The sequence below is a fragment of the Azolla caroliniana genome, unplaced genomic scaffold (genome assembly GCF_043228905.1).
Source record: "Azolla caroliniana isolate FFs.n. ecotype wild unplaced genomic scaffold, voAzoCaro1.0.p SCAF_10, whole genome shotgun sequence".
NCBI lineage: Eukaryota > Viridiplantae > Streptophyta > Polypodiopsida > Salviniales > Salviniaceae > Azolla > Azolla caroliniana.
The window spans coordinates 15,370,739-15,395,715 of record NW_028230445.1 but is presented as its reverse complement, the minus strand read 5'-3'; the positions used below and the strand labels follow the sequence as shown (position 1 = coordinate 15,395,715).

Genomic DNA, 24,977 nt, shown 5'->3' with positions numbered 1-24,977 from the left:
CACTCGAATCCTTTTGGAAGACTTGTTGTTAATACAGTCGGTTTAACGGCTCGGTATAGGCTTGAGCCGAGCGAGTATTTTATTGCATTTGCGTAGATATTCTCATTGGAATCTTGGAGGGGAGGAATGGTTAAAATTTAAAACAAAATCTCGTTTTCACTCAAATCTTTTTGGAAGGCTTGTTGTTAATAATACAGTCGGTTTAACGGCTCGGTTTGGGCTTGAGCCGAGCACGTTCCTGACTCCTACTGAGTTACTAGTACTACATATACATATATTATCTATTTATATACATACGTGCATATCTATCTATCTGTCTATCTGCATATGCACATCTCAGAAAGAAAGAAAAAAACACAGACAGAAATCAATCATATAAATCTGCACCTCTCTCTCTCTCTCTCTCTCTCCGTTCCACATGAATTTCTCGCCTCCCACAGTAGCTATGGAAGCTTCGATGCAGACTGTGATCTCGGCCATCCACGCTTCCCCTACTCGCGCCGTCGTCTACCTCGCCGGAGGTGCATCGCAGGTATGAATGGATTCCTCCATTGTCAAAAACCTTCACCTTTCCATCCCGCAGTTTGTTCTGATCTTGGCTTTGTTGATATTTCCATTTATTTCGCGTTTTGGTTTCGTTGCTGTTTCATCCTCTTTCTTTGGTAGGCCTGGCTGATCTGACGCTCATTTCAGGTAGTCACAGTAAAGAAAGAGAAATGGCATTGCCACTCAATTTCCTGCCGTTTCCCTATTTGGCTGTGTCCCGTATCCCGCTTTTGTTCATATTCCATCGCCTCTTTTCTTGCCGTGCTTGCATCTAACCTTTTGTTGTTGCTCTTTGATTTTCTTCTCTAATCTCCTATTCTTTATGATTGCTCTCTGATTTATTCCTTAATTTCCTATCGCATTTTTTTGCAGGCTATTGGCTGGCTTCTCTCGGTTCCTCGTGCCTCAGAAACCATTCTTGAAGTTTCAATACCGTATTCTCGGATTTCTATGTTCCAGATGCTAGGGAAGGTACAGTTTCTTTTGTTGAATTCAAGATTAATGTTTTTATTTCCTCTCATTTTGATTCTCCAATTGTCCTCATTGTCTTGAGTGATACTTTTAGTTCCAATGTCTACATAGTATGCTGGATCAAAGGATTAATGCTTTTAGTTCCTTATATTTTGATGTGTTCCAATCTTTAGGAAATGTGCAAAAAGTGAGTTCTTTTGCTATTTGTTAGGACAAATGCTTTAGTTCCTCTGAATTATATGCTTCATTAAAATGTTAGAAAAGGGCAAAAAAACATTTTTTTGTTGTATTGTACACTAACTCTTCTAATTTCTCAATTCTTTTGTTCCTATTTTTATTAACTGTAACCGTTTCCTATTATTTTGTGGGATTTAGAATTGATTCTTTTACTCCACTTTATCTAGATTCTAATTCCGAGGACTTCTATCTTCCAACTGCTAGATAAGTTACCAAAATATAATTATTCTGCTGGCTTGAAGATGACTACTTTTTGTTCGAAGTTCAGCTGCTGAATCAGACCCCACTGATTATGAATACCAATAGGGAGGGGGCACATGAAAGAAAGCAGATATCCTGCTACTCGTGCATACCAGGGTTTATTATTGTGGCAGATATCCCGTTCTTAATATACCCTGCTGCTCTATGTGGTTCCCCTAATTGTCAATGGTGATAAGAGCGGGAGCACATGAAACAAAATTTTCAAAGACTTAAGGTCAATTTATGATAAATAAAACAGTATCCTCACTGAAATCTGTCTTGCCACTCATTGAACCTAGATTTCATGGTGAATAATGCTCAATGATCAAGAGAATATAGAGACAGATTCTTCAGATACGATTTAGATGGCAAGTGGACCCACACAAAACGAATACTCATATATTCATGCTTCGTGTTTATTTAAATTCAAGATTTCATTATAGTATTACTTAAACCATGTCAACCTTTGTCAACATTTACATTCACGAGGAAAAAAGAAAATATTTACATTCATGTTAACCTGGCATTTCTGCTTTGTGTATCCTTCAAGTTATGGATTTTCTTCTAACCTTGTTATTATTTCTGTTTCATAGTCTTTGACACTTAATAGATTGCAGATCTATATGAGGTTGGTTTCTATAGGCTGTTTGCAGAGTGTAGAATTATTAATATGGTTGCACCAATATTCAGAACATGAAACATATTAGCATTTGATATTGATGAAGTGATCAAAGTTATATCAATGAAATAATTTCTTAATTTGGATACTGTCATTAGCGCTTAACTTGTTTAGCAAGATCTCTCCTTCCTGAGTTAAACCAATTATGAGAAATTCCATATTTTAAATGAGAGAATAATGAAAAGGGGCAGATCAAATAATCATGAATGTTTCAACATGGCTTTGTGTTCGAGTTAATGACAACATTTTGTATTTTCCTAACTCAATCCTCACTATAGCTATGAATAATTTATATGATTTGGCTGTACTTGCGTAAGGCATATTTTGATCATGTAGTTTTATGAAGTTTACAGACACCAGAGAAATATGTAAGTAAGGAAACAGCTCAAGACATTGCAACTGCTGCCTATAATCGCTCACTCCAGCTATCTGGACCAGGTACTAAAGCAACCAAGGTAGAGTTTTCATTTACCCAAATATTATGTAGCTTCTAAGCTCACAGAGCTTTGATGAGATACCATATGATTTTCATGGTTGTAAGAGTTTTGGGTTTCTTATGCCGTTTTGGTCTCCATAGATAACTCCTTCAGATTTTATTTCCCATTCTGTCTCTTCCTTACAAAGCATTTTCAGACGTAATTTCCTGTTCAGTCTCACTGACCATTTCAAGATGTAACTTTCCAAGATGGCTTGTTATGAGATGTTAATATAAGTTTCTGTTTTTGCTAGAGGTGTAAGGATAATATTTCTTTCTTTCTTCCTCTGGATTTATGAGTATATCATGTTCTAGATAAATAATATTCTAGATTTTATCTCATTTTGAGTCTATCATGTTGTTGTGAAGTGAGCAGGCACACCTGTAGCTGGTGTAGGTTTTACTGGTACTCTAGTTTCTGCAACTCCAAAGCGTGGAGATCACAGGTTTGTATGTGTTACCATATTAACTGATACTAATGAACGTTTTTCTGTTCATTTTATGTAACCCGTTACATTTATGTTTTATTATTGTGGCAGATGTCATATCTGTGCTAGAACAAAATATTCTATCTGGAACTACGAGTTCACATTCACTAAAGTTAGTAGTATTTATATGTCGTGCATCATCTTCTTCTAGTTTGTTGTATTTATCAGCTAAAGTAACCTAGATTTATGTTTTTTACCACTATCATTAAGCAGGGGTTACGAGATCGTGCACAAGAAGATTTTGTTGCAAGCCAACTCTTGATTAAGGCAAGTAACTCAGTTTTCCCATACGCACGATTACAAAGTTTGAGAAGAATTTTTCCCAAACCATTCTTGATTAAGACAAGTAAAATTGTTTTCCCATGCATACACTTACAAGTTTTTGTGGCCAAAGAAGAATACTTTCTATCTGCTGTCATGGTGCATGTTGATATTTTAGTATGATCTTTGCCATATAAAGTATAAAAGGATCATGTTGCCAATACAATGTCTTTCTGTGATTTGTGATCAAACAGGTGTTAATGCTAAGTGATAAATGCATAAGAATTCTCTATGTGTTGAAAGATCCATTGTCATAGTGAAGCTTCATTGGATATGTGACAAATCCTATTCCATTTGCAGCCAATACAATTAAATATTAGTTGAATGAGAAAGTGTAGTGTCAGTTTTTATGATGGCAATGATCAATTACTGGGACATGTATAGAGAAAAGAGATAGAAAGTTACTTTTGATGGGCGATAAATATTTTATGCAATCAAAACTCGTGATTGTGTTTTGCATGTATTTCAGCCAAATGTAAGAAGCTACTTTTGGAAGCCAGCTCAAGATTATTAGTTTGGTTTTGCCCTACTTTTTTTAGCCTTACATATTGATAAAAAATACTCAAATATTTTAGTGTATCTTGAAACGTAGTCACAGGAGGCGACAATTTTTGGTCTTGCCATTTATTTGCATTATGTAATTTCTGTAATCCACTAGAAATTTCTGATTGGTAACCATTTATACTGCAGAATCTTCAGTTTTGTGTACAGAGTAAACATTAGGAGAAATTCATACTGTTTAGTACTTATTACATAAAAAAGACCTAGTTTTTCTTCCGTCATCCATGGCACGTCCTAGAGTTGGATATTCAGAGGTGAAAATTGTATTCATATCTTAATAATTGTATGTTTGGTTCCATCTCTATGTATGGTTGGTTGGGGCATGGGCATCACGTACTAGAAATTAGCTTGGATCAGATTTCTTATTGGGACTCTTACGTACATAGCGCTTTCATCTTTCAGAATGAACAGTGGGCACAATTTGCTTCTGTCTGTATTTTAATCATGATCATTTTATCTCACAGTTCTCATTGTGATCTACAATTTGAGAATAAGTTAATGTGATGAAGATTCCTGGTAGAAGAAACTGTCCTTGGGGTCAAAATCCTATGCTGTACCTAAAAATTTTCATTTTGCAGGCTTTAGCTTCTGCGAGTGGTATCAATATGAACTCTGATCCAGATTTTCATGAAAATGAGAAACTTCAAGAGTCGATGACATCTATTGACAACAACGAACAGATAAGGCTACTATTGGCAGGGACAATTTGTATGCTACCTTTTGCGTATGGACCAGGCAAGCAAGGATTATATAGAACTGAGGTTTTTGCCTTGACTGTATTTCAGAGATGTAATCCTTGTAGAGATTATTGCAGATGCTTTAAATAATGATGATGCAAGGAGAGTGGTATTGCCAGGATCATTTAATCCATTACATGAAGGACATTTGAAACTCATAGACACTGCATGCAAGTATGTTTTCAACCCCTTATTTGTACCTGTATAGGTTTTGGAGAATAATTACCATAACTAAAATCTGCTGTCAATTTATGATCTATGACAAATTGAACCTGATGTAGTTGTAACCATTAAGCTAATACAGGATGGATTGATGAGAATGTAATAGCCCTAGTGAGCAGCACAAATATATCATCTAATAGTACGAATCCACAAAAATGATGTGGGTGTCTATAAGAAGCATGTGCTACATGCTAGGGCACCTGTCATATGGTACAACATGTACCCTATACCTGGGCACAAAATAAGTTAAAAAAATTACTAGCAGATTTTTATATTTGCTTGCCACATGTGTGTAAAAAGCTCGTAAGCTTAAATATTCCTCATTTGGCACTGTCAGAATTGTTCAATGTTTGTCAGTGTAGAGGCTGCAGGGGGTACATGGGTCATATCTTCATTATATTAGTCATATAGTCAATTATCAATATAGGGGTGAAAATTGGAACTAGGATGCAAGTGGTATGAAACATGAAGTTTAAGTGGGAGTTATAAAGCACACAAGCTCCATAAAATAAAAAATATAATGAGTAATGACGAGGAAATATATGGGTAAAGCATCTTTTGACCGGAGTTTGAGACGAAACATTTTGAAATTTGGGCCAATACCTTAACTTGCTATAATTTATTGTAATTGTCTTGTGCATTCATCTTCTTCATTTCTTCTATACATGACAAGTGATTACCACTCTCCTCGTGTTGTTGTAGATGCTAGATGTAGGCTGAGATGGCCAAAAGATTGCTTTGGTTTTGCCCAAAAGCTGCCCACTTATGATGGGCTTTCGCCTGCAGCTCCTTGCTGGCATGAACTTGTGTCAGTGTGGCTATAGAAACTCTCTTCCAGATTGTTATAGATGCTGTAAGCATAATTAAACTTCTGAAGAATGCATGCCTCTGTCTTAATGCCAGATGCTGCAATGTTTCCACCCCATTGGGGGCCTTTTGCTATCTGTGAATGAGAGTTAATATTAGATGGGTTAAGGAATTATGAGAAGGGAAAAACATTAACGATCAGAATTGAATTATAAGAGGAACTGAACTGAGGGAAACTTAATGGGGCACATTACCAAACGATCAATGTTTATAATCAGGATAAGATTAAGCACTAACAATCAATATATTGTCTCGAAATCTGTCAACCCTGCCCCACGCTTTACATGCTTTCTGTACATATTAACACTGAAATTGATGCTCAAAGTATCACATTAAGTCCAATGAAGAGACCTTATGTCATGAGTCACAATGGTCTAATTAAAAGTCATTTCAGATAATGACAATCTATTTATTTCATTACATGAAGCAAGGCAATGCTCATGCATGTTTTCGATATGGAAGTATTCTGTACATCTTATTGAATGTCATGCTGAAAAATGACCTGATTTAGTTTTTGATTGTGAAATAACGATTTTATTCTATTGTTTCCCTTACTATGCAGAATCATTTCAGGGGCTCCTATATTTGAAATATCAGTAAAAAATGCTGACAAGCCAGATCTCTCAATTGAACAGATTAAATCTCGACTTAGCCAGTTTGAGAAAGAAGGTATATTTTCCATGTATCCTGCATGTCTATTTTATGCAAAACATTTTGAATATCTTTGAATCATTTCCTACATTTTTCCACAGAAGTAGGTTCCTGCTTTTAAGGAAATCATTATCATTCTTGATGTGTTTTAAGAGATACAAAATCTGTATCTTTGCAGAAAAGGGTCATGAGTGATAAGCTGCACATAATGCATCATACCTAAAATACATCAAGTGGGGCTTCAATCCATAGTCTATAAATTTTGAATCATGAAGCCCAACGTGTATCATGATTAAAACACACTTTTGGGAGTGTGGATTATATTGCTGTAATAAAACAACTGTTTCTATGAAACAGTTCCTGTCATTAAAATCCATTAATCATGGGTCAGTATATTCCATGAGTTTCATTTGATTAAAAAAAATAGAAGACACAGAAAGCTAAATATTATTCTGAAAAAATGTCATTTCCAAAATTTCTTTTTCTGGATTTATGAAGCACCAAACTGACATAAGGTTTTGTTCTCCATTTACATGACAGGTAGAACTGTGGTCTTTACTAATCAGCCTTATTTCTTCAAGAAAGCAGAATTATTCCCAAATAGTACATTTGTAATTGGTGCAGACACAGCTATAAGACTTGTGGATGTAAGTTTTGAGTTGCACTTCCATTTCAAGTTAGTATGTGTATATACATGTCCGTTTTATTAAGTTATTACACACATATATAATAGATATGTTTGTGGAAGAAACTGTTTATATGGGCTTACTATAGGAACCATGATGCGTTGTGGACAAAACATGAAAGTTTCTTGTGATGATATGGATGAAACATAATGAACATAAGTAGCAGAATAAAAGGAATCAAGAAAAAACTCCCCAATACCCTATTCTTTTTCTTTATTTGCCCAGTTTCCTCAACTGCCCTTGGGTTCTCATTCCTTCCACAATGTCACTGGAACTTGCAAAAGAGGAATTATACTTGCTATTTGAGCAATTTGGGAAACCTAATTTGTTGTGTGGACTTCAAAAAGGCTTTAGCACTCTAGCAAGGATTGAGATTTGGAAAACAGTGATAGAGATTGGAATGCCATTAGGGTATAGAGCAGCTGCAGGACGATTGTATGAGCAAGTTCGGAAGTTAGGTGCTAACTGAAAAAGGATAGTGGGCTCTCATAGTACTTTTTGAGCAACATCGGGTTCAAGCATGGGTGCCCACTCTCTCCCACTCTTTGGTCTATGCATCACTAAAGTTTACAAAAATAGTAAACAAGGCTGCAAAAGATTTGGATAGTCCAAAACTCATGCATGAGCTTATTTTTATACTCTTATATGCTGATCGTGTTTGTTTTATTCTCATATAATTTGGATGATATGCAGCATTGGATACATTTTGTCAAATTAGTGGACTAATGGGTAAGGTGGAGAAAACAAAAATTATTGCAATGAAGGCAATACAACCAAGACACCACCCCACTTCGACATACAAGGGAGAACCAATACAAGTGGTGCAAAGCTTCAAATATTTTGGTGTTAATGTCCCATCAAGAAATAGGGAATGTATGTATGCTATGAGTCTAGACTTCAAGCAGGTTGGAATAGTTATTATATGTTTCAAATACAATACCACTAGCAATGGGCCCGGTTCCGTTTCTTGGCCTTGAAACCAAACCATTTATTAATAATAAAAACCGAACCAAACTGTTTTAAAATTTATGAAGCCATTTAAACCAAACTGTTTAAAGAATAGGAGAAACCAAACCGTTTACAAAATTTTTAAAACCAAACCAAACCATTTTTTATTGATATTAATCATCATACTAATTATAAATTTGTGTGAGAAAATCATCATAAATTTATTCATCATACTCATCATAAATTTTGTCATTATACTTATCATAAAATTTGTGAAGCCATTTAAACCAAACCGTTAAAAGAATAGGAGAAACCAAACTGTTTACGAAAAATTTAAAACCAAACCAAACCATTTTTTATTGATATTAATCATCATATTTATTATAAATTTGTGTGAGAAAATCATCATAAATTTATTCATCAATACTCATCATAAATTTTGTCATCATACTTATCATAAAATTTGTCATCATACTTATCATAAAATTTGTCATCATACTTATCATAAATTTGGTCATTATATTGATCACAAATTTGATCATTATACTTATCATAAATTTGATCATTGTACTTATCATAATTGATCATCATAAATGAAAAGGAGACTCTACATATAATACATATAAATTTTAATAAGTTGAAACAAGAGTTTAAAATTAGAAGTTGAAAGTTAGAGCCTATAGAGAATATTTTTGAGTATTTTTTAACCTATAAACCTATAAACCTTTAAACTGAACCACATAAATAGAAACCGATAAGCCAATAAACCGATAAACCGGTAAATTCAAAATCGAACTGAAACCGATTAGTAACATTTGAAACCAAACCAAATTGTTTATTTATCTTTGAACCTATAAACCATTAAGCCATGGTTTTTCGGTTTGGTTCGGTTTGAGCTGAAACCGGGCCCATTGCTAAATACCACCAAAGTGATACTAGAGGATGGGATGTGAGGTTGATGCTATCCAATGCTCTGGTGTAGGGTACCCTAAGCCCTAAGTTTTGCTTTATGGAATGGAAGTATGGGTGTCACTAGTTCACTTAGTGCATGGAGGGAAATAAAGAAAATCCAAAACATATTCTTAATTCTTACATAGACAAGTGTTAGCAAAATCTTAACGTCCTATCTTTTTATGCTATTAGAAACAAGTGCTCTACCACAAAGAGTATATAAGTATATCACAAAAGTCAAGAATATGCTTGATCATAGGCTGCTCAAACAAGCGTGGAATGGATGCAAGGTACAAAAAACTAATAAAACCAAAATCCTCTCATGTGGCTGGGTGCTTGAAATTAGGAAATGGTTCAAGAGATGGGGAATAAAAGACTTGTTAGAGCTCTTTGGTGATACTATGAAGTATATGATCGTTGAGGATATATTACTAGAGGTAAAGGATGAGGTGGCAAGATGATAAAATGTCAAATTTGGAATATTATATTGCAAATATTAGCAACCAATGCTGGCCTGAATACAAGGAAAAAAAGGCTAGAACATATCCAATCGCATCTCACCACCCCCATGAGCCTTGGTGCTTGGAGAGCCTTAACACTTCTTTGAACTCGCTCGCACAAGTTAGGTGTTGAGATAGCATCATGGCATTGTCACCCAAATATGAAGATATGCAAGGTATGCATTGAAAACCTATTGGAGGATGAATCACTTATCACATGCTTAGCGCACAGGGTAATTCACGAGAAATATGATGACTTGTTAGTCAGGCATGATAATGTGAGTGTTATTCTCAAATTACCATTGAAAAGGATGATGAGCACATGTGCGTGCATTATTTTCACATCAAGAGTTTTTACTACGGAGTAGTAACCCCCCTTCCTTATACAAGACATATACAAGATGATGTGTTCATTTGGTCCCGTAAGTCAAATTTGGCCTCATCATGGACGATAAAATATCGATTCTATCCATTCCATTGTATTCTATATATGCTATTTGACCAAAGGTGTTTGGGGAACTAATAAAAATGTGGGGCCATTTGGAGATTAAGGACAAACATAGATATTTCAGTGTCCTTACCTACGAAATTATTTTAAGGTAACCATTTAAGAATTGAGATCGTGTTACAGATGCAAGACATCATTTTATAGATGCATCCATACGTGGTTTGTCTAATAAATTTGTTGGAGGGTGGCAACTCCAGACCTGCACTCTCTTTCAACTTTATTATCTCTGTACTACATTCTCTCTTCCCAGATTCTTCTCTCTCTAGAATCTGCAACTCTTTAAATGCCTTCTCTCTCTAGAATCTGCAATGCTTTAAATGCCTTTTGTCTCTTCCACTTTTTCCAAGATATTCCCTTTTTATTCCTAGTTTATTGTACCTGTTTGGTAGTACAAGAGTCTCTTAACTACCAAACAACCATTCCCAATTTTGTATAAATAGGCTTATACCAGCCTCTTTTGTAATAAGATTATTTTCTGCTGCTACTTAGAAACTAGCATAACTCTTTGGTTGTGTCTCTACCCTTTGCAACCATTTTTTCTACTACTGTCTAACAGCCTTCTCACAGCTTGGCTGTGTCTATTTTGTTCTAACTCTTCCGCTGCTGCTATTAACAGCTTTTCTCACATGGTATCAGAGCAGTGAGGTCTCCATATCCTCAGCCTGATTATTTTTGCCAAAGAGCACACATAACTCTCTTCTTTTATCCCTCCCTCCCAACCTACAGAAGAGGTTCTTTTTTTTTCTTTTCCCCTCATCTGAGCCTCACCTAGCATCTTGGGAGAAGTAGAAAGACCCTGAGCATCTACTTACAACTGCTGTAAATTGTCCAGTTGTAGCTCAAGAGGAGGATATCCATGGCCTCACATGCCACGATTGTTTCATCAACCATTCCCCAACTCCCCAAAGAGTCCATCTTGGATGGGAACAATTACTTGGATTGGGAGCTACAAATAAAGACCTTGCTACAATACCATCGTTTATGGAATGTAGTCAATGGTAGTGACAAGAAACCACCAGTAACTTCATCCTCTTCAACCAAATCAGTTGCTGGCTTATCTAACGCTGAGATTGAAGCGTGGCTAGATAAGGATTCTTGTGCCCATGCTTTCCTCATGTTTAATATTAAACCGAGCATCGCTCGTCAATTTCAAGATACAGATGAAGAGACAGCCAATGAACTATGGACATCCATCAAAAAGAGGTACCATCGAGCTAATCATGCTCAAATGATAGCTATTGAGAACCAACTAGCTAATCTCAAGATTCATGACACTCCCAACATCATGGATCAAATAACGCTATTTGTTACTCTCCAAAAGGAACTAGTTTCTTTGGGAAGCAAGTCAACTGAAGTTGAGTTTGTGCATCGTCTAATGATAAAGTTGCCTGAGTCATTCTCAACATTTAGTGACACAATTTCTCTTTTCCCAACACACCTGATATGAATACATTTCTTGGTATGCTACAAGATAGGGCAACAAGGAAGAAAAGTGCTCAAACTTCCAATGAGACGCTTCTACATGCGACAAGTAAAGGCAAGTGGAAGCAAAATGGTAACTCCTACAATAAACCCAATCCAAGACCGCCAAACAACCCAGCTTACAAGGAGCTCACTTGTCATTATTGTGGCTACAAAGGTCACATTCAGCCGGATTGTCGGAAAAAGAAAAGGGACAATGCTAAGAACTCTTCTTCTACCAAAAATCAACCTACACCAAAATCCAACTCGGCCCACTCAGCCAAAGAAACAGTCTTCCTTGGCATTGAGGAACAAACTTCACATTTGGCTGGACCAACTACCTCAACCATTGATGAGTGGTTAGTAGATAATGGTGCTACTTCACACATGACCTATGACAAATCCATTTTGCATGATGTGAAACCTAGCTCCTCCCAAATCTCCATTGGAGATGCCTCAAGCATTGAGGCTTCATGTGTGGGTAATGTGTTTCTTAAAAATTCTTCAAATGAAGAACCTGTCATTCTTCAAGATGTGCTACATGTGCCTCGCATCTCTGCCAACCTACTTTCAGTCTACCAAATCACTAAGCAAGGTTATGGAGTCTACTTTGATAGCTCAGTTTTGGAAGTCATTGACACCAACAACCTACAAATTGTAGCTAGTGGCACACAAGAAGGAGGTTTATACCGTCTGAAAAGTTCCCTTAGCCCCTTGGAAAAGTCCAAATCTCATCTTCGTCAATCTTTTTCAAGGCTCTCATGCATTGGTGGCACAAGAAGATCCCAAGTTGTGGCATGCTAGGTTTGGTCATCTCAACTATGATTCTCTTCAAAAGCTCTCCTCTTCCCAACTAGTTGAGGGTCTTCCTATTTTCAAAACTCCCAATACCCCATGTGTTGCTTGTCTTCATGGCAAGCAACATCAAGAGCCTTTCCCTTATGAAACCACTCACCGTGCAACATCTATCTTGGAGTTAGTGCACATGGATCTTTGTGGTCCCATGCAAACCACTACTCTTGGTGGAGCACGCTACTTCATGCTCATCATTGATGATTTCTCCTGCAAGGTTTGGGTTTATTTTCTTGTAGAAAAATCGCAAGCCTTCACAAAATTTCAAGAATGGGTTCGAAAGATTAGGTCAGACAATGGTGGAGAGTTTATCTCCCAAGCTTTCCACCATTTCTGCTCTCAACGAGGCATTGCTCGCCAATTTTCTACACCTAATACTCCTCAACAAAATGGATTCGTGGAACGAAAGAACCGGATAGTTCAAGAGATGGCTCATACAATGCTATCTCAATCTGATCTTCCTCTCTCGTTTTGGGGTGAAGCTGTCAACACAGCAGTCTACATCATCAACTGCTGCCCAACAACAACAATTGCTGGAATGACGCCTGCAGAAGCATTTACATGTGTAAAGCCCTCAGTATCTCATTTTAAAGTCTTTGGTTGTGATGCTTATGTTCACATTTCAGATCATAAAAGGACGAAATTTGAGTCCAAAACCAAGAAATGCAAATTTCTTGGTTACAACACACAATCTAAAGCGTACAGGTTATGGGATTTAGAGTCAAAGTCCCTAGTCATCTCTAGGGATGTTCATTTTGTGGAGTCTCAGTTGGATGATTCTAGGATTTCACCTGAGTTCATGGTTGAAATCCCAGCTCCTTCGGAATCTCCTATTTTAGACGAAGATGTCTCATCTTCAAGCCCCCCATCTCCTCCTACTCAATCTCTAACTTCTCCAACAATTCAATCCTCTCCCTCAACTCCACTTGTTTCCCCTCCCTCTACAAACCAACTTCCACCACTTCCCAAGTGGCTTCAAGCCACCATTCGTGATTCTCATCTCTCCGATGCTGAACTTCATGAGTATACATGTGGTTCTTGAACACGTAAGTCACAACAGCCTCCTCACTCATGCAACTTTGCCTTATTGTGCACTGTTGTGCAATCAAAAGAACCCACAACAGCAAAAGAGGCCCTTGTTCTTCCAAAGTGTCAAGCAGCAATGGAAGTTGAACTTGATTCTATTGAGCGGAATCATACATGGGAGCTAGTCCCACGGCCTCTACATCGACAAGTCATTGGATTGAAATGGATTTTCAAGACCAAATACCATGTTGATGGTACTTTGGATAATCACAAGGCACGTTTAGTGGCAAAAGGCTACTCACAAGTCGAAGGAGTGGATTACGAGGAAACTTTTGCTCCAACAGCAAGGTACACCTCTATCCGATGTGCGCTTGCACTTGCTGCTCACAACAAATGGACCATCTTTCAAATGAATCTCAAATCAGCCTGCCTTAATTGTGACTTAAAAGAGGAGGTTGATGTTGAACAGCCTCTAGGTTTTGAGATTTCAGAGCAAAAAAACATGGTCTACAAGTTCCACAAAGCCTTGTATGGCTTAAAGCAAGTTCCCAAAGCTTGGCATGACAAAATTGACACCTTTTTTCTCTCTCTTGGGTTTCAGAACTGTTATACTGACAACAATCTCTATGTTTTTTTTTTCCCCACCTTCAAGGCATGCCATTAATCAGCTCCTCGGTCGACTCAATGTTTGATGGCCATTCTGGAGCTGAGAGGAGGTGTTGGAGGGTGGCAGCTCCAGACTTGCACTCTCTTTCAACTTTATTATCTCTGTACTACATTCTCTCTTCCCAGATTCTTCTCTCTTTAGAATCTACAACTCTTTAAATGTCTTCTCTCTCTGGAATCTGCAATGCTTTAAATGCCTTTTGTCTCTTCCTCTTTTTCCAAGATATTCCCTTTTTATTCCTAGTTTATTGTACCTGTTTGGTAGTACAAGAGTCTCTTAACTACCAAACAACCATTCCCAATTTTGTATAAATAGGCTTATACCAGCCTCTTTTGTAATAAGATTATTTTCTGCTGCTACTTAGAAACAAGCACAACTCTTTGGCTGTGTCTTTACCCTTTGCAACCATTTTTTCTACTACTGTCTAACAGCCTTCTCACAGCTTGGCTGTGTCTATTTTGTTCTAACTCTTCCGCTGCTGCTATTAACAGCTTTTCTCACAAAATTTATGCAAATGATCAATCTGCATCTTACAAACGAAGATAGTACACTAATTTAATTGTTGGCATAGTATAGCCAGCTGGTCTTGTAGAATAGTTAAGAGCACCATATTTTACAATTATAATATTCATTGGACATATTTGAATGAAACAACCAATGCATATTCAGATGTTTTATGGCTGGTCTATCTAAGCTTGTTTCACAAAATATCACAGTTGAGATATTGGATTTCTCCTTCTGAATATGCATGGGATTATCTAAAATTATAGCAATAATAGACCTATATGCTTGTGCAATTATATCCTATAGTTTTGTACAGTCAACACATTACTACCTTTTTTGCCCCAAATTTGATTCTGCTGTACCAATTCTTTAATACAACATGATTTGATAATAATGTTGTAAGAAGTGGTTGTTTTAATGCTTGTGATTGCAGCCTAAATATTATGGGGGAAGCTTTTCCAGAATGTTAGAGGTTCTCCATGGCATACAGCATCTGGGATGTGACTTCCTTGTGGCCGGACGCAAAATTGGTGAAACATTTATGGTAGGTATTTGAATATACTTGGCCCATGTTGGGAATTATGTGGAAAATTAGGGGTATATCATTAGATTTCCCTAATAAAACCATGTATCATTTCGAAGCGTGGATATCTTAAATGCTATGTTTATTCAGGTCCTTTCGGATTTGAATATACCAACTGAATTGAAGGGATTGTTCAAGACATTACCAGCCGAAGCTTTTCGAGTTGATATTTCATCAACTGAGATCAGATGTAGAGAGAAGGAGAACTCATCGGATGATCTACTCTAATCTATATTATATATCTGGCATCTATACAAGATAAATATGCTCATCTGGCACTTAGCCCAGACTATGTTAATGCTTTGTTATCTTTCGTTTCATTTTCTCATGTGTTTGTACAGAGGAATCATTATTGAGATCCATGGTTCAAATATAAGTCTGAGAGTCGAGTTTTCGTCCTCCAAAAAGTAGCAGTCTAGGCCTATATCCCATGTGTAATTGAAGGTCTAGAATCTTTTTTGTTTTTGTTTGATCAATTTAAGCAGTAATTTGGCATTTATACTTTCTGCCATCAAAGTTAATTTTTTACATGGAATAGGAAGGTCTGGCACAGTAAGCTTTTGGGCCAGTACACAACATATAAATACAAAAAATCACAGCTTTAACTTACAGAAGGATACTATTCAGTTGCGCAATATGTAGGGTCTAATGTGATGACTAGATTTATCTTTATAACAATCTAAAGAGTAAGCAAGGAAGACATACATTGATGATGGCAATGCTTCACGCTTGCGCTCTCGGAAAGGCTGACTTAAAAGCTTAGCCAAGCAATAATTGGGATATGCAATCATGTGTCATAAAGGTTCACAGTTCCTTGATGATGCTATTCAAGTGAAGAAAGAGAGTATGGAGATTCCACTATGGTGAAGCAGAGAATGTTAGCAACATAGGAATTAGAACAGTGAAATCAACATGAATGGAAGTGTAGGGTCACTTTCACATTTGTGAACAGAAGTGGATGATACAAAGTAAGAATGAGGTTGAGTGGAGTGAATAATCTGTCAGCCAAAGCTGTAAAGTTCGTCAATACAGAATAAGATGGAAACCAGCCTAGTGAAGTCCTTGCTATGATCCTCATAGGAATCTCTCCTCTCATGAAGTACATAAGCACAATTGTTTTCCACAATAGGATGCCTCTATTAATCCAAGTCTAAAATGTGTGAAAGCACCAATTTGGTGTTCACTGTATCAGTAATCTGACTAATAACCGGACAAATATGTATATCATGGTATCTTGTGTGTCTTGTAGAGTCAGCATTCCCTCTTATATTAGTGTGTCCTCTTAGGCAAATGGTCCCCCAATGTCATTGAGTCTTCTTCTGCATCCTATAGTTGCAACTGTGAAGGGCCATATATGTTCCATGCCTTTGTTATTACACCTCCCTTTTGATGGCTGGCATGCAACATTAATAGCATAAACACTTATGAAAGATGTTAATGACATGGCTCTATTTGTATAAAAACCACCACAGTAATTTGATGAAACACCACTTCCTCTTCTATGAACTCATTACAGCCTACACAAACAATATTCGTACCAAGGGAAATTCATAGCATAGTAAGCTTTTCAAGCATATGATTACAAATATATGCTCTCTTGTAACCATGTTCAAGAAATTGAATTCTGATATATATATTGGTATTTCCAAAGTGGAAACAAATTAAGAAAGTTAACATTACAACCATCTTTACAAATCTGTCATATCATCTGGCAAACTGAATAAAAGTTGAGGGAATTTGTTTTCAACAAATCAATGAATAAAAACTTGAGGGAACAAGTAATGTAAAGACAAATATGATTTTACAACTAACTTTACAAATCTGTAGTCTACATTGGACAAAATGAGTAGACAGTACGAAAATTGCGTTCAATGAATTGAGGAAGGAAAGGTGTATTTCTGTTACTTAGTTACCCAACCATCTTCTGATCCGAAAGCATATTTTCCACATTGCTTTATGATGTATATAGAGATTCTTGTCTGTCAGATATAAACCATAAAGGAAAGTGGAGTGTGCAAATTCTCTTGTACTTTAGTGTCAAATATAAATCTCATACAACGTAAACAAGAATGAATAGAACTGCTGGATATGATTGCTTTGCTCTTGTTTGTCAGATATGATTACTTCGCTTTCTGAGACGATGAATAGAATTGGATTGAATTGAATTCAATGAATCTCTCTTGATAAAATGCTTGCTCACTAGGTTTTGGAACTCCAATCAATGAAGGTTCACCACACATCACGAAGATACCTCCCATCCGTTTGCATTTGCTTTACAATTGCTTCGGCCTCATGACCTTTCACTGATTCCTGTATAAGGAATAAAATACCCACAAAGGAGCATATATATGAATACATCATTCATATTTCGTACTTCATTAAGAATTAAGTTTTTCTGTGTGCTGTATTCATTTTCAGCAATTAATTCCAAGGAATCTTTTGGATTCTTCTCCAGTTAGTTACCTGTTCTTGTATGATGGTGTGGAGAGTTCTATGCACATCTCTAGCCATGGCCTTTGCATCTCCACACACATATAAATAGCCTCCATTTGACAATAGCTTCCAAATGGTTGAAGCCTGAGATCATGCATTTAGTGTCAAAGATAATCTCATACAACGTAAAATCATTCATAGACTGAGATATCACCTAGGATAATGAATTTTGTTGATAGCATTAACAATTTCTAAAGAATGAATGATGGGTTGAGGGTTTAGGTAATAACACAAATATTATGTAAGAGCTGAAAAGATTAATAACATGAAGATTAGGTAATACAAGTTCTTTTTACCTGTTGAATCATCTTATGCTGAACATATTCTTTTGTTGCACCTTCTCTTGAAAATGCAACTGAGAGTCCAGAGATTACTCCATTTGCCAGGAATTCATTGAGTTCATCCTCATAGATGTAGTCCTGTGCAGATCATATTTGAGGAGAACAGCTCAAATGTCACAATCCTAGTATTAAATATCATGTACATAAAAAGTATAAAACTTTGGATTAATATCAAAATGCCCCTCCCATATAAGGGATGATTTACAAACTTCCTGAAAAAGTTCAAATATGAATGCCTTTGATGCTATGCGTAATTGGAAATGAAGCACGTAAAGTGATTTGGTAGGGGGTTAATCACGTAGATAAGTATAATTTATGTGTGAGTTCATACCAACACAATGTGCAAGCAACAAATTCCCTTAGGCTAAAACTTGCATAATACTTACTAGCATAAGTTGAAATGAGTATACAAGAAGCTCAGGTTTGGTTTCCCTTTCAAAAAAACAAGGCTAAAACTTTACCAGTTTCCGATTTCGGCAACCAAAGAAGAGTAGGGCAGGTCCCAACGATTCACCACACTCCTTGAGAAAGGCTCTTTCCTGAATTTTTCATAGAGAAAAATATAATCGTCAATTACAGAATATGAAGAAACGAAAGAGAAACCTATGAGACAACATGACGAAACGCCCTTTTTGCATTTTTTAGGACAAGAAATGGGATTAAATACCTGGAGAAAACCCCTAAATGGGGCTAGACCCGTACCAGGACCAACCATAATGATAGGAGTAGAAGGATCTGATGGTAGCTTGAAGTTTGATTGTCTTACAAAAATGGGTGCCCAACTACAGTTCTCTTTCACCTCTGAATATGGTAGCGAATTCTAGCACAAATAAACAAAAACTAAAAGACTTCATATATAGTGAAGAAGAATAGAAAGAATTCACAATACTATCTATAAAATAAGTCATGCTACAACAAGACCAATACAACCAGACTTTTAAAACAATACAAGCAAGATTCTGACAGCACAACATTATAAAGCATATGAAAACCATATGATCGAAAAAGAACAAATTCTAAAACACAACATTATGAAGCAAGAAATATTTCACAGCACAATATTATAGAGTAAAAGGCTAGAATAAAGAGAATCCTAACAATGTGATACTATAAAGTAAGCAACACAATCATATGAAATAATGGAACAGGACGAATGTAAAAAGATTTCTAAAACACTGTACTACAAATGTAAGCAAGAATTCACATCATAGAATTTTAAAGTGATGAAACAAAACAAAGAGAATTCTACACTTACTCGAAATGGCATAATAATGTAATGTAAGCAACACATCATCATAAAGTAATGAAACCATAAGACCAAATCAATGAGGCTTCGAATCTAGCACCATACAACGTAAGCAAGCATTCACAACCACATATTATGAAGTAATGAAACCACACTCTCAAACTAAGAGATCTCTATTACAATTTTTCTTGACACAAAAGTTATATATATATATATACACACCTTCATCCATGTGGAGCAGACACCTCTGTGGAACCTTCCAGTGGGACTAACCCCATACACAAGAGAGCATGTCACATGAATTCTGCCTGGTGAAAAGCTGAAAGTGATAAGGAAAAATTAGAAATGAATAAAAAATCATGCAATCACGATTTGAAACTTCTCTAAGATATTGTTTTTTAGATTCTATGAAAACCTCCCTGTGTATGTGTATTCGACATACCTTGGAGAGGACGAAATAGAATAATAACGAACTTGAAGGCGCGGAGAAATAGCGGCAAAGAAAACACCTAGAGGGGGTTTGGCCGATGGAAATTCAGCCATGACTTCCAAAAGGCTTTTTTGATTGGCCATAATATTTTGCTGGTACTCATCCTGTAAATTTCACCTTAAGAGTTCAAAACACGACCAAGTAACCGGGCGTTATATGGTATAACGCCAATGAACAGTTCATCCGGATGAAAACCAACCACTTTTCACTTAAAAAAAAACTTATTCGATATCAAGGGTTACAAACAATTCAATAACTTAATAACAATTTAAGTCATTGTATGCACACCTTGCCAAGTGGAGATGCTAGAAACTTCAAACGATCTCGTTCAGATGCATCAGATGCATGAGCTGCCAACGCTGCAAGTGCTGTCTATTTTTACACATGGAAAAAAAGCAGACGAAAGAGACAGACACTGATAAGATCTCTCGTCTTATGGATTCTAATGAAATTATGCCTAAAAAGTGCACTAAGTTCTGTGTCGTCGTTTTGAACTTACATGGAATGATTGCTTCTAAATTCTAACGCTAAAAAGTTATCTGATCTTAATGTAATCATGTCCTCAGAAAAAAACACAATAAAGTCTCTTAACTTCTTGAGCATAAGAAAATTTATGCCTTTCACCACTAAAAAAGCACAAAAGTTCACTTTAAAATATATGATTGTATTTAACTTGATGAAATAATACCAGTTATTAACACAGAAAACCAACAAGGACAATCTAACACCTCTGGTTTTTTCAAAACATGGAAAAAAGCACCAAAAGGACCCTTCTAAAAGCTCCAGATCTTATAGAATTCAACACAAATTATGCCCTTAAAAGAAGCAACACACAAAAGATCATTTATGATACATTGTCTTATTAAGCTTAATGAGACCATTGTGCAACATTTTTACCTTTTTCGGTGGAGATAAGAGGTCAGCATATCGCAACAGTGCAGTTCTCAAGTCACAAGGACCTGGGAATGGAGGCTGCAAAGAAGTACCACCCATTGGTGAGCCATCTTCTGCATCCGTATGTAATGTAAACTTGGTATCAAGAGAATATCCAAGAAATCTAGCAGCTTCTTCAACATTCTCAGGTGAATTTTCTGGGTATACTCCTACGTGATCCCCTGTTCCATACCTAAAAACCACCATTCAACATAGAGTTATTACATGCAATATGATGAACAAAAGAAATAAATTTCAAAATTTCAATGAAGACATTCACATGAAGTCAGTAGGGCTTATGTCAAACGCCAAGGCAATACATTCCATGCACATAGAATAAGGAAACATGGCTAAAATGAAAATAATTCAAGTTTTAACAAAGATGAAACTCACATAGACTGTAATGCTTATTTTCAAACTCGAATGAATACATTGCATGCACATAACAGAAACAAACATAACCAAAATGAAAAAATAAATCAAGTTTAGTGAAGATGGAACTCACATATAATGAATGAATGTATTCCATTTTTAAACTTTCAATGAAGATGTCACTCTAAACAATTAATCTGTAATGGCTGTCAAGATCTATGTACATGATATGCACAGCAAATAAACAAAAAGAACCAAAATGAAATTTGAAGTACAGCAAATATTGCACTCACGTCAAATCTGTATTGCTTATGTCAAACTCTAAATGGATACATGAGCGATCAGACTCTGGAGTGTGAAGCTCCCGACGAACAACAACATTTGCCCTGATTCATCATATCGGAATTTAAGGAGTTAATTTCAAGAAGTTCTAAGTTTCATCCATCAGAGGGAAGTTTAAGGTGTTAATTTCAAGTAGCGGTATTTTAAAGACTTATTATTTATACCTGCATGGATGATTAGCATCATGAACAGCATGGCCATTCATTTTAGCTTCATAAGCCTCCTCATGCACCTTTGTATCATCATCATGGAGAACTACTCTATACTCAAGAATGGCTGCTGTATAAGGTGTACTTGCACATGGAGTGGTCGCATTTCCATCTAACAGAAGAGGGTCTAAAGAAGCCCAAAGCTGCTCTTTCCTGGTGTTGTACAGTGGTGATACGTTAGTTTTTCAATCTCGAATCAAACATATCATAATAATCTAGCAGAATCTATCAGGTTGTTAAGTCCCAATGATAGGTTACGTTTTGCATCCTAAAAAACAGAAAAATAAAGGTATCACACTAAAGTGGTATACTTGCCATGCTGTAAAGTCATCTTCTATGCATTGATCATCATCGCCGAGGCCACATGAAACTAACTGTTTTGCACCTATATAGCACAAGCTGATATTAGATGCTGATCCTTTGAAAGAACTCAAGCAGTTGGAAATATGATAAAGAAAATTCTAACCTTGTTCAATCAATGCTGCATCCATCATCTTAGCAACCTACAGAATATGTAAAAACTCATTTGTGACTGCCTTCAATATTAGTTTCAATAAGGGAGAAATACATCCCAAGTCATTGCAAAATCAAGATTAATATACACAAAATAAATCCCTGTCTGAGGCAAGAAGATATGTGACACCTCATTAAAATGTTCATATTGCCTGTTGCCAAGACCAAACACAGCATAGCTCAGGCCTGAAAGCCATTCCCCCCGCTCTTCTTTTCTCTATTTCAAAATGCAACATTTTTAGAAGAGTTTTTGGCATATGGATTGAAAGAGATTTGAATCCATGAAAGGCAAAACTACGATACCTCTACAAACCACTTATAGAATCTTGCAGCATTGTCGGTAGGTTCTCCATCGCCATAGCTGAATACATTGATAATACATCTTTGTTAGCTGAAGACAAGTCCATTGTGTCTTTGTACCACAAACAGTGAACACATTTACTCAATACACAAGTACCCACGTTGCGAGGGTGAAAAGGGCCAAACTCTCCTTCTTTAACTTTGCCTCATATATCGCATCATCTGCTCCATAGTCATCCTACAGGAAGAAAATCACATAAAAAAGCTGCCTGTTGATCAGACTTGTGGATGGTGCGGACAAGGAATTTATCCACATTTATATACTCGACAGAGTGGCGGTGTTGAAAAATGAACATGTGATCCCATGATTATGTTCCATGCATAGATTGACATATTCGCATTCGTGGGGATTCCCATTCGAATGCAAACGAATACGAATATGAATACGAATGGGTAGTCAAGTATTCGTTTTACCCCCTCCCCTCCCCCAAAAAAAACGTTTTTTAAAAAAAAATCCTAAGATAAAAAAAAGGAACTTAACAATAAATAGGTATAATAAAAGAGGGACTTTGGGGACTTGACACTACTAAATTTTTATAATAAATGTATAGTCGTTTTATTTTTAATAAATAAAATAAAATAAAGGCTCATTAATCTCTCACTTTTTATTTCCTCAAAATTTATGGATATTTTTATCTTGACATTAAAAATGGTACTTCAAACTAATCATATCTTCAAAGTTCATACTGATCATATTTGTATAATAAATATAAAAATATTCGTTTTAAAAAAATTAATTAATTAAAATAAGTTTCATAAACGCTCTTGACACTATAATCTATTAATGAATAATTGTTTTTTTTTGGTGAAATACATTTATTTAAATAAATAAATAATTTTTTATATTTATTTTACAAAACGAATGGTTTTTTAATATTCTTGGGGCCATTTTGTAGAATATTGCGCATGGAGAATATCATGCATGTGTCAATCTATGGTTCCATGCCATCCCCATCATATGCTAGATGCGCTTCTTTACTTGATATCCCAATATCATATTTCATGTCCATCCTTAACCCCATGCATACACTTGACATAGTAAAGATGGAGAACGTAATAATCCATTGTGATGAGTTTAGGGGATGAAAAAACACCTCCCATTACACCTTACAACATCCCCATATATCAAAATTAACAAACAAAAGGGAATAAATGAAGAACGAACCAGATCAATCACTTTGAAGACGACTTGATTGCCATATCTAACCTTCCCTTCTTCAGCCAACGCCTAAAGAAAAGACCATGTATTTCACGAAAGTCTAAAGTCAGACAAAAGTTTGTACATAATCACATCACACATACGCTTAATGTATGCCACACTAACAATCATACCTTGGCAAAACCTTCTGCTGTTCCCGTTTGAGTTCCGAAGAAAATAGAGACTTTCTTCTCAGATGGATCAGAGAGAGGCTCGGGTGGGATTTCTACGAGTGGGGGTTTTGATACATTTTTCTCTGTATTATTTGAAACTTTCTTGCTTTGGGAAGAAGAAAACTGCCATAGAAAAAGAGCTAAAGAAAGGAGTAGAACTGCAGCTAAGATAGGTAAGAAGAGAGTGGTTTCAGGAAGAATGGAAGCTTGCAAAGCCATGGATGAGAGTTCCAAAAACGTTTTATTAGGAAAAATTAAATTAAATTAAAAAACAGAAAACCAGGAGGTTCTCAAGGAGGAAAAGGAAATATAAGGAAGCAAAACAAGGATTTCCTTGAGAAGAGAGAAAAACAGGGGGGGGGGGAGAGACAGAGACAGAGACAGAGAGAGTGAAGAGAGAGATTTGATGAATGGTGAGAATCAAGAGAGATGGGGGATTATAAAGCAAGAAGAAGAAGAAGAATGTGAAGGAATGAATCAAATGTCAATGCAATGTTAAGGCTAAGTAAGAAGACGACTCTTCTTTGTCCTCTTCTCTTCTCTTTCTCTTTCTCTTTCTCTGCTCTGCTCTGCTCTGCTCCTCACACCAAACAACAAACGCCCACATGAAGGAAAAAAGAGACCACACACACACACACACACACACACACACAGAGGGGGAGTGATGAAAGAGAGGGACACGTGGAGGCAGGAGGTTGATCGCGTGATGACGTCACGGGCTGGCGTCATGCTGACGTGAGCGAGGGCCTCCGCGTAGGAAGCGCATGAATGAATGAATGAATGATCGGATCACGTGCTTCTGCTGCTTGGGCCAGTCAAACTCTCTCTCTCTCTCTCTCTCTCTCTCTCTCTCTCTCTCTCTCTCTCTCTCTCTACTCTGTTTCTGCTCTGTTTCTGTGTCTTGTATACATACATACATACATACATACATACATACATACATATATAGATTATTAGATAATACAATATACATACACATACGATATGCATACATACACACTCATATACATACATACATCTACAAAATACACACATATATATAGGCATACATACACAACATAACATACATACATGATACACATATATTATATAGTCATACTTACACAAACATACGGTACATAGCATA

General features: G+C 36.3%; 3 protein-coding genes across 3 annotated transcripts in view; 1 reads left to right on the top strand and 2 right to left on the bottom strand.

Annotated features, from left to right (window-relative positions):
* LOC147859163 (uncharacterized) overlaps positions 1 to 24,977 on the bottom strand; it is a 73,076-nt gene that overhangs the window by 37,792 nt on the left and 10,307 nt on the right. The window lies entirely within an intron of this gene.
* Positions 353 to 15,575, top strand: LOC147859166 (uncharacterized). Its single transcript, XM_087325871.1, has 12 exons — positions 353 to 532; positions 919 to 1,017; positions 2,527 to 2,611; positions 3,025 to 3,094; positions 3,188 to 3,248; positions 3,350 to 3,403; positions 4,597 to 4,753; positions 4,833 to 4,929; positions 6,407 to 6,513; positions 7,036 to 7,142; positions 15,032 to 15,142; positions 15,272 to 15,575. Exons 1-12 carry the CDS (start codon positions 419 to 421, stop codon positions 15,407 to 15,409), a joined length of 1,200 nt encoding a protein of 399 aa, XP_087181997.1. The 5' UTR covers positions 353 to 418; the 3' UTR covers positions 15,410 to 15,575.
* LOC147859165 (NADPH--cytochrome P450 reductase-like) lies at positions 16,961 to 24,112 on the bottom strand. Its single transcript, XM_087325571.1, has 18 exons — positions 23,813 to 24,112; positions 23,646 to 23,708; positions 22,582 to 22,658; positions 22,424 to 22,481; positions 22,251 to 22,337; positions 22,074 to 22,110; positions 21,923 to 21,992; positions 21,563 to 21,760; positions 21,350 to 21,442; positions 20,649 to 20,877; positions 20,040 to 20,123; positions 19,704 to 19,855; positions 19,484 to 19,580; positions 18,683 to 18,835; positions 18,477 to 18,554; positions 17,971 to 18,093; positions 17,645 to 17,758; positions 16,961 to 17,491 (listed from the first exon to the last, which is right to left on the bottom strand). Exons 1-18 carry the CDS (start codon positions 24,068 to 24,070, stop codon positions 17,411 to 17,413), a joined length of 2,052 nt encoding a protein of 683 aa, XP_087181697.1. The 5' UTR covers positions 24,071 to 24,112; the 3' UTR covers positions 16,961 to 17,410.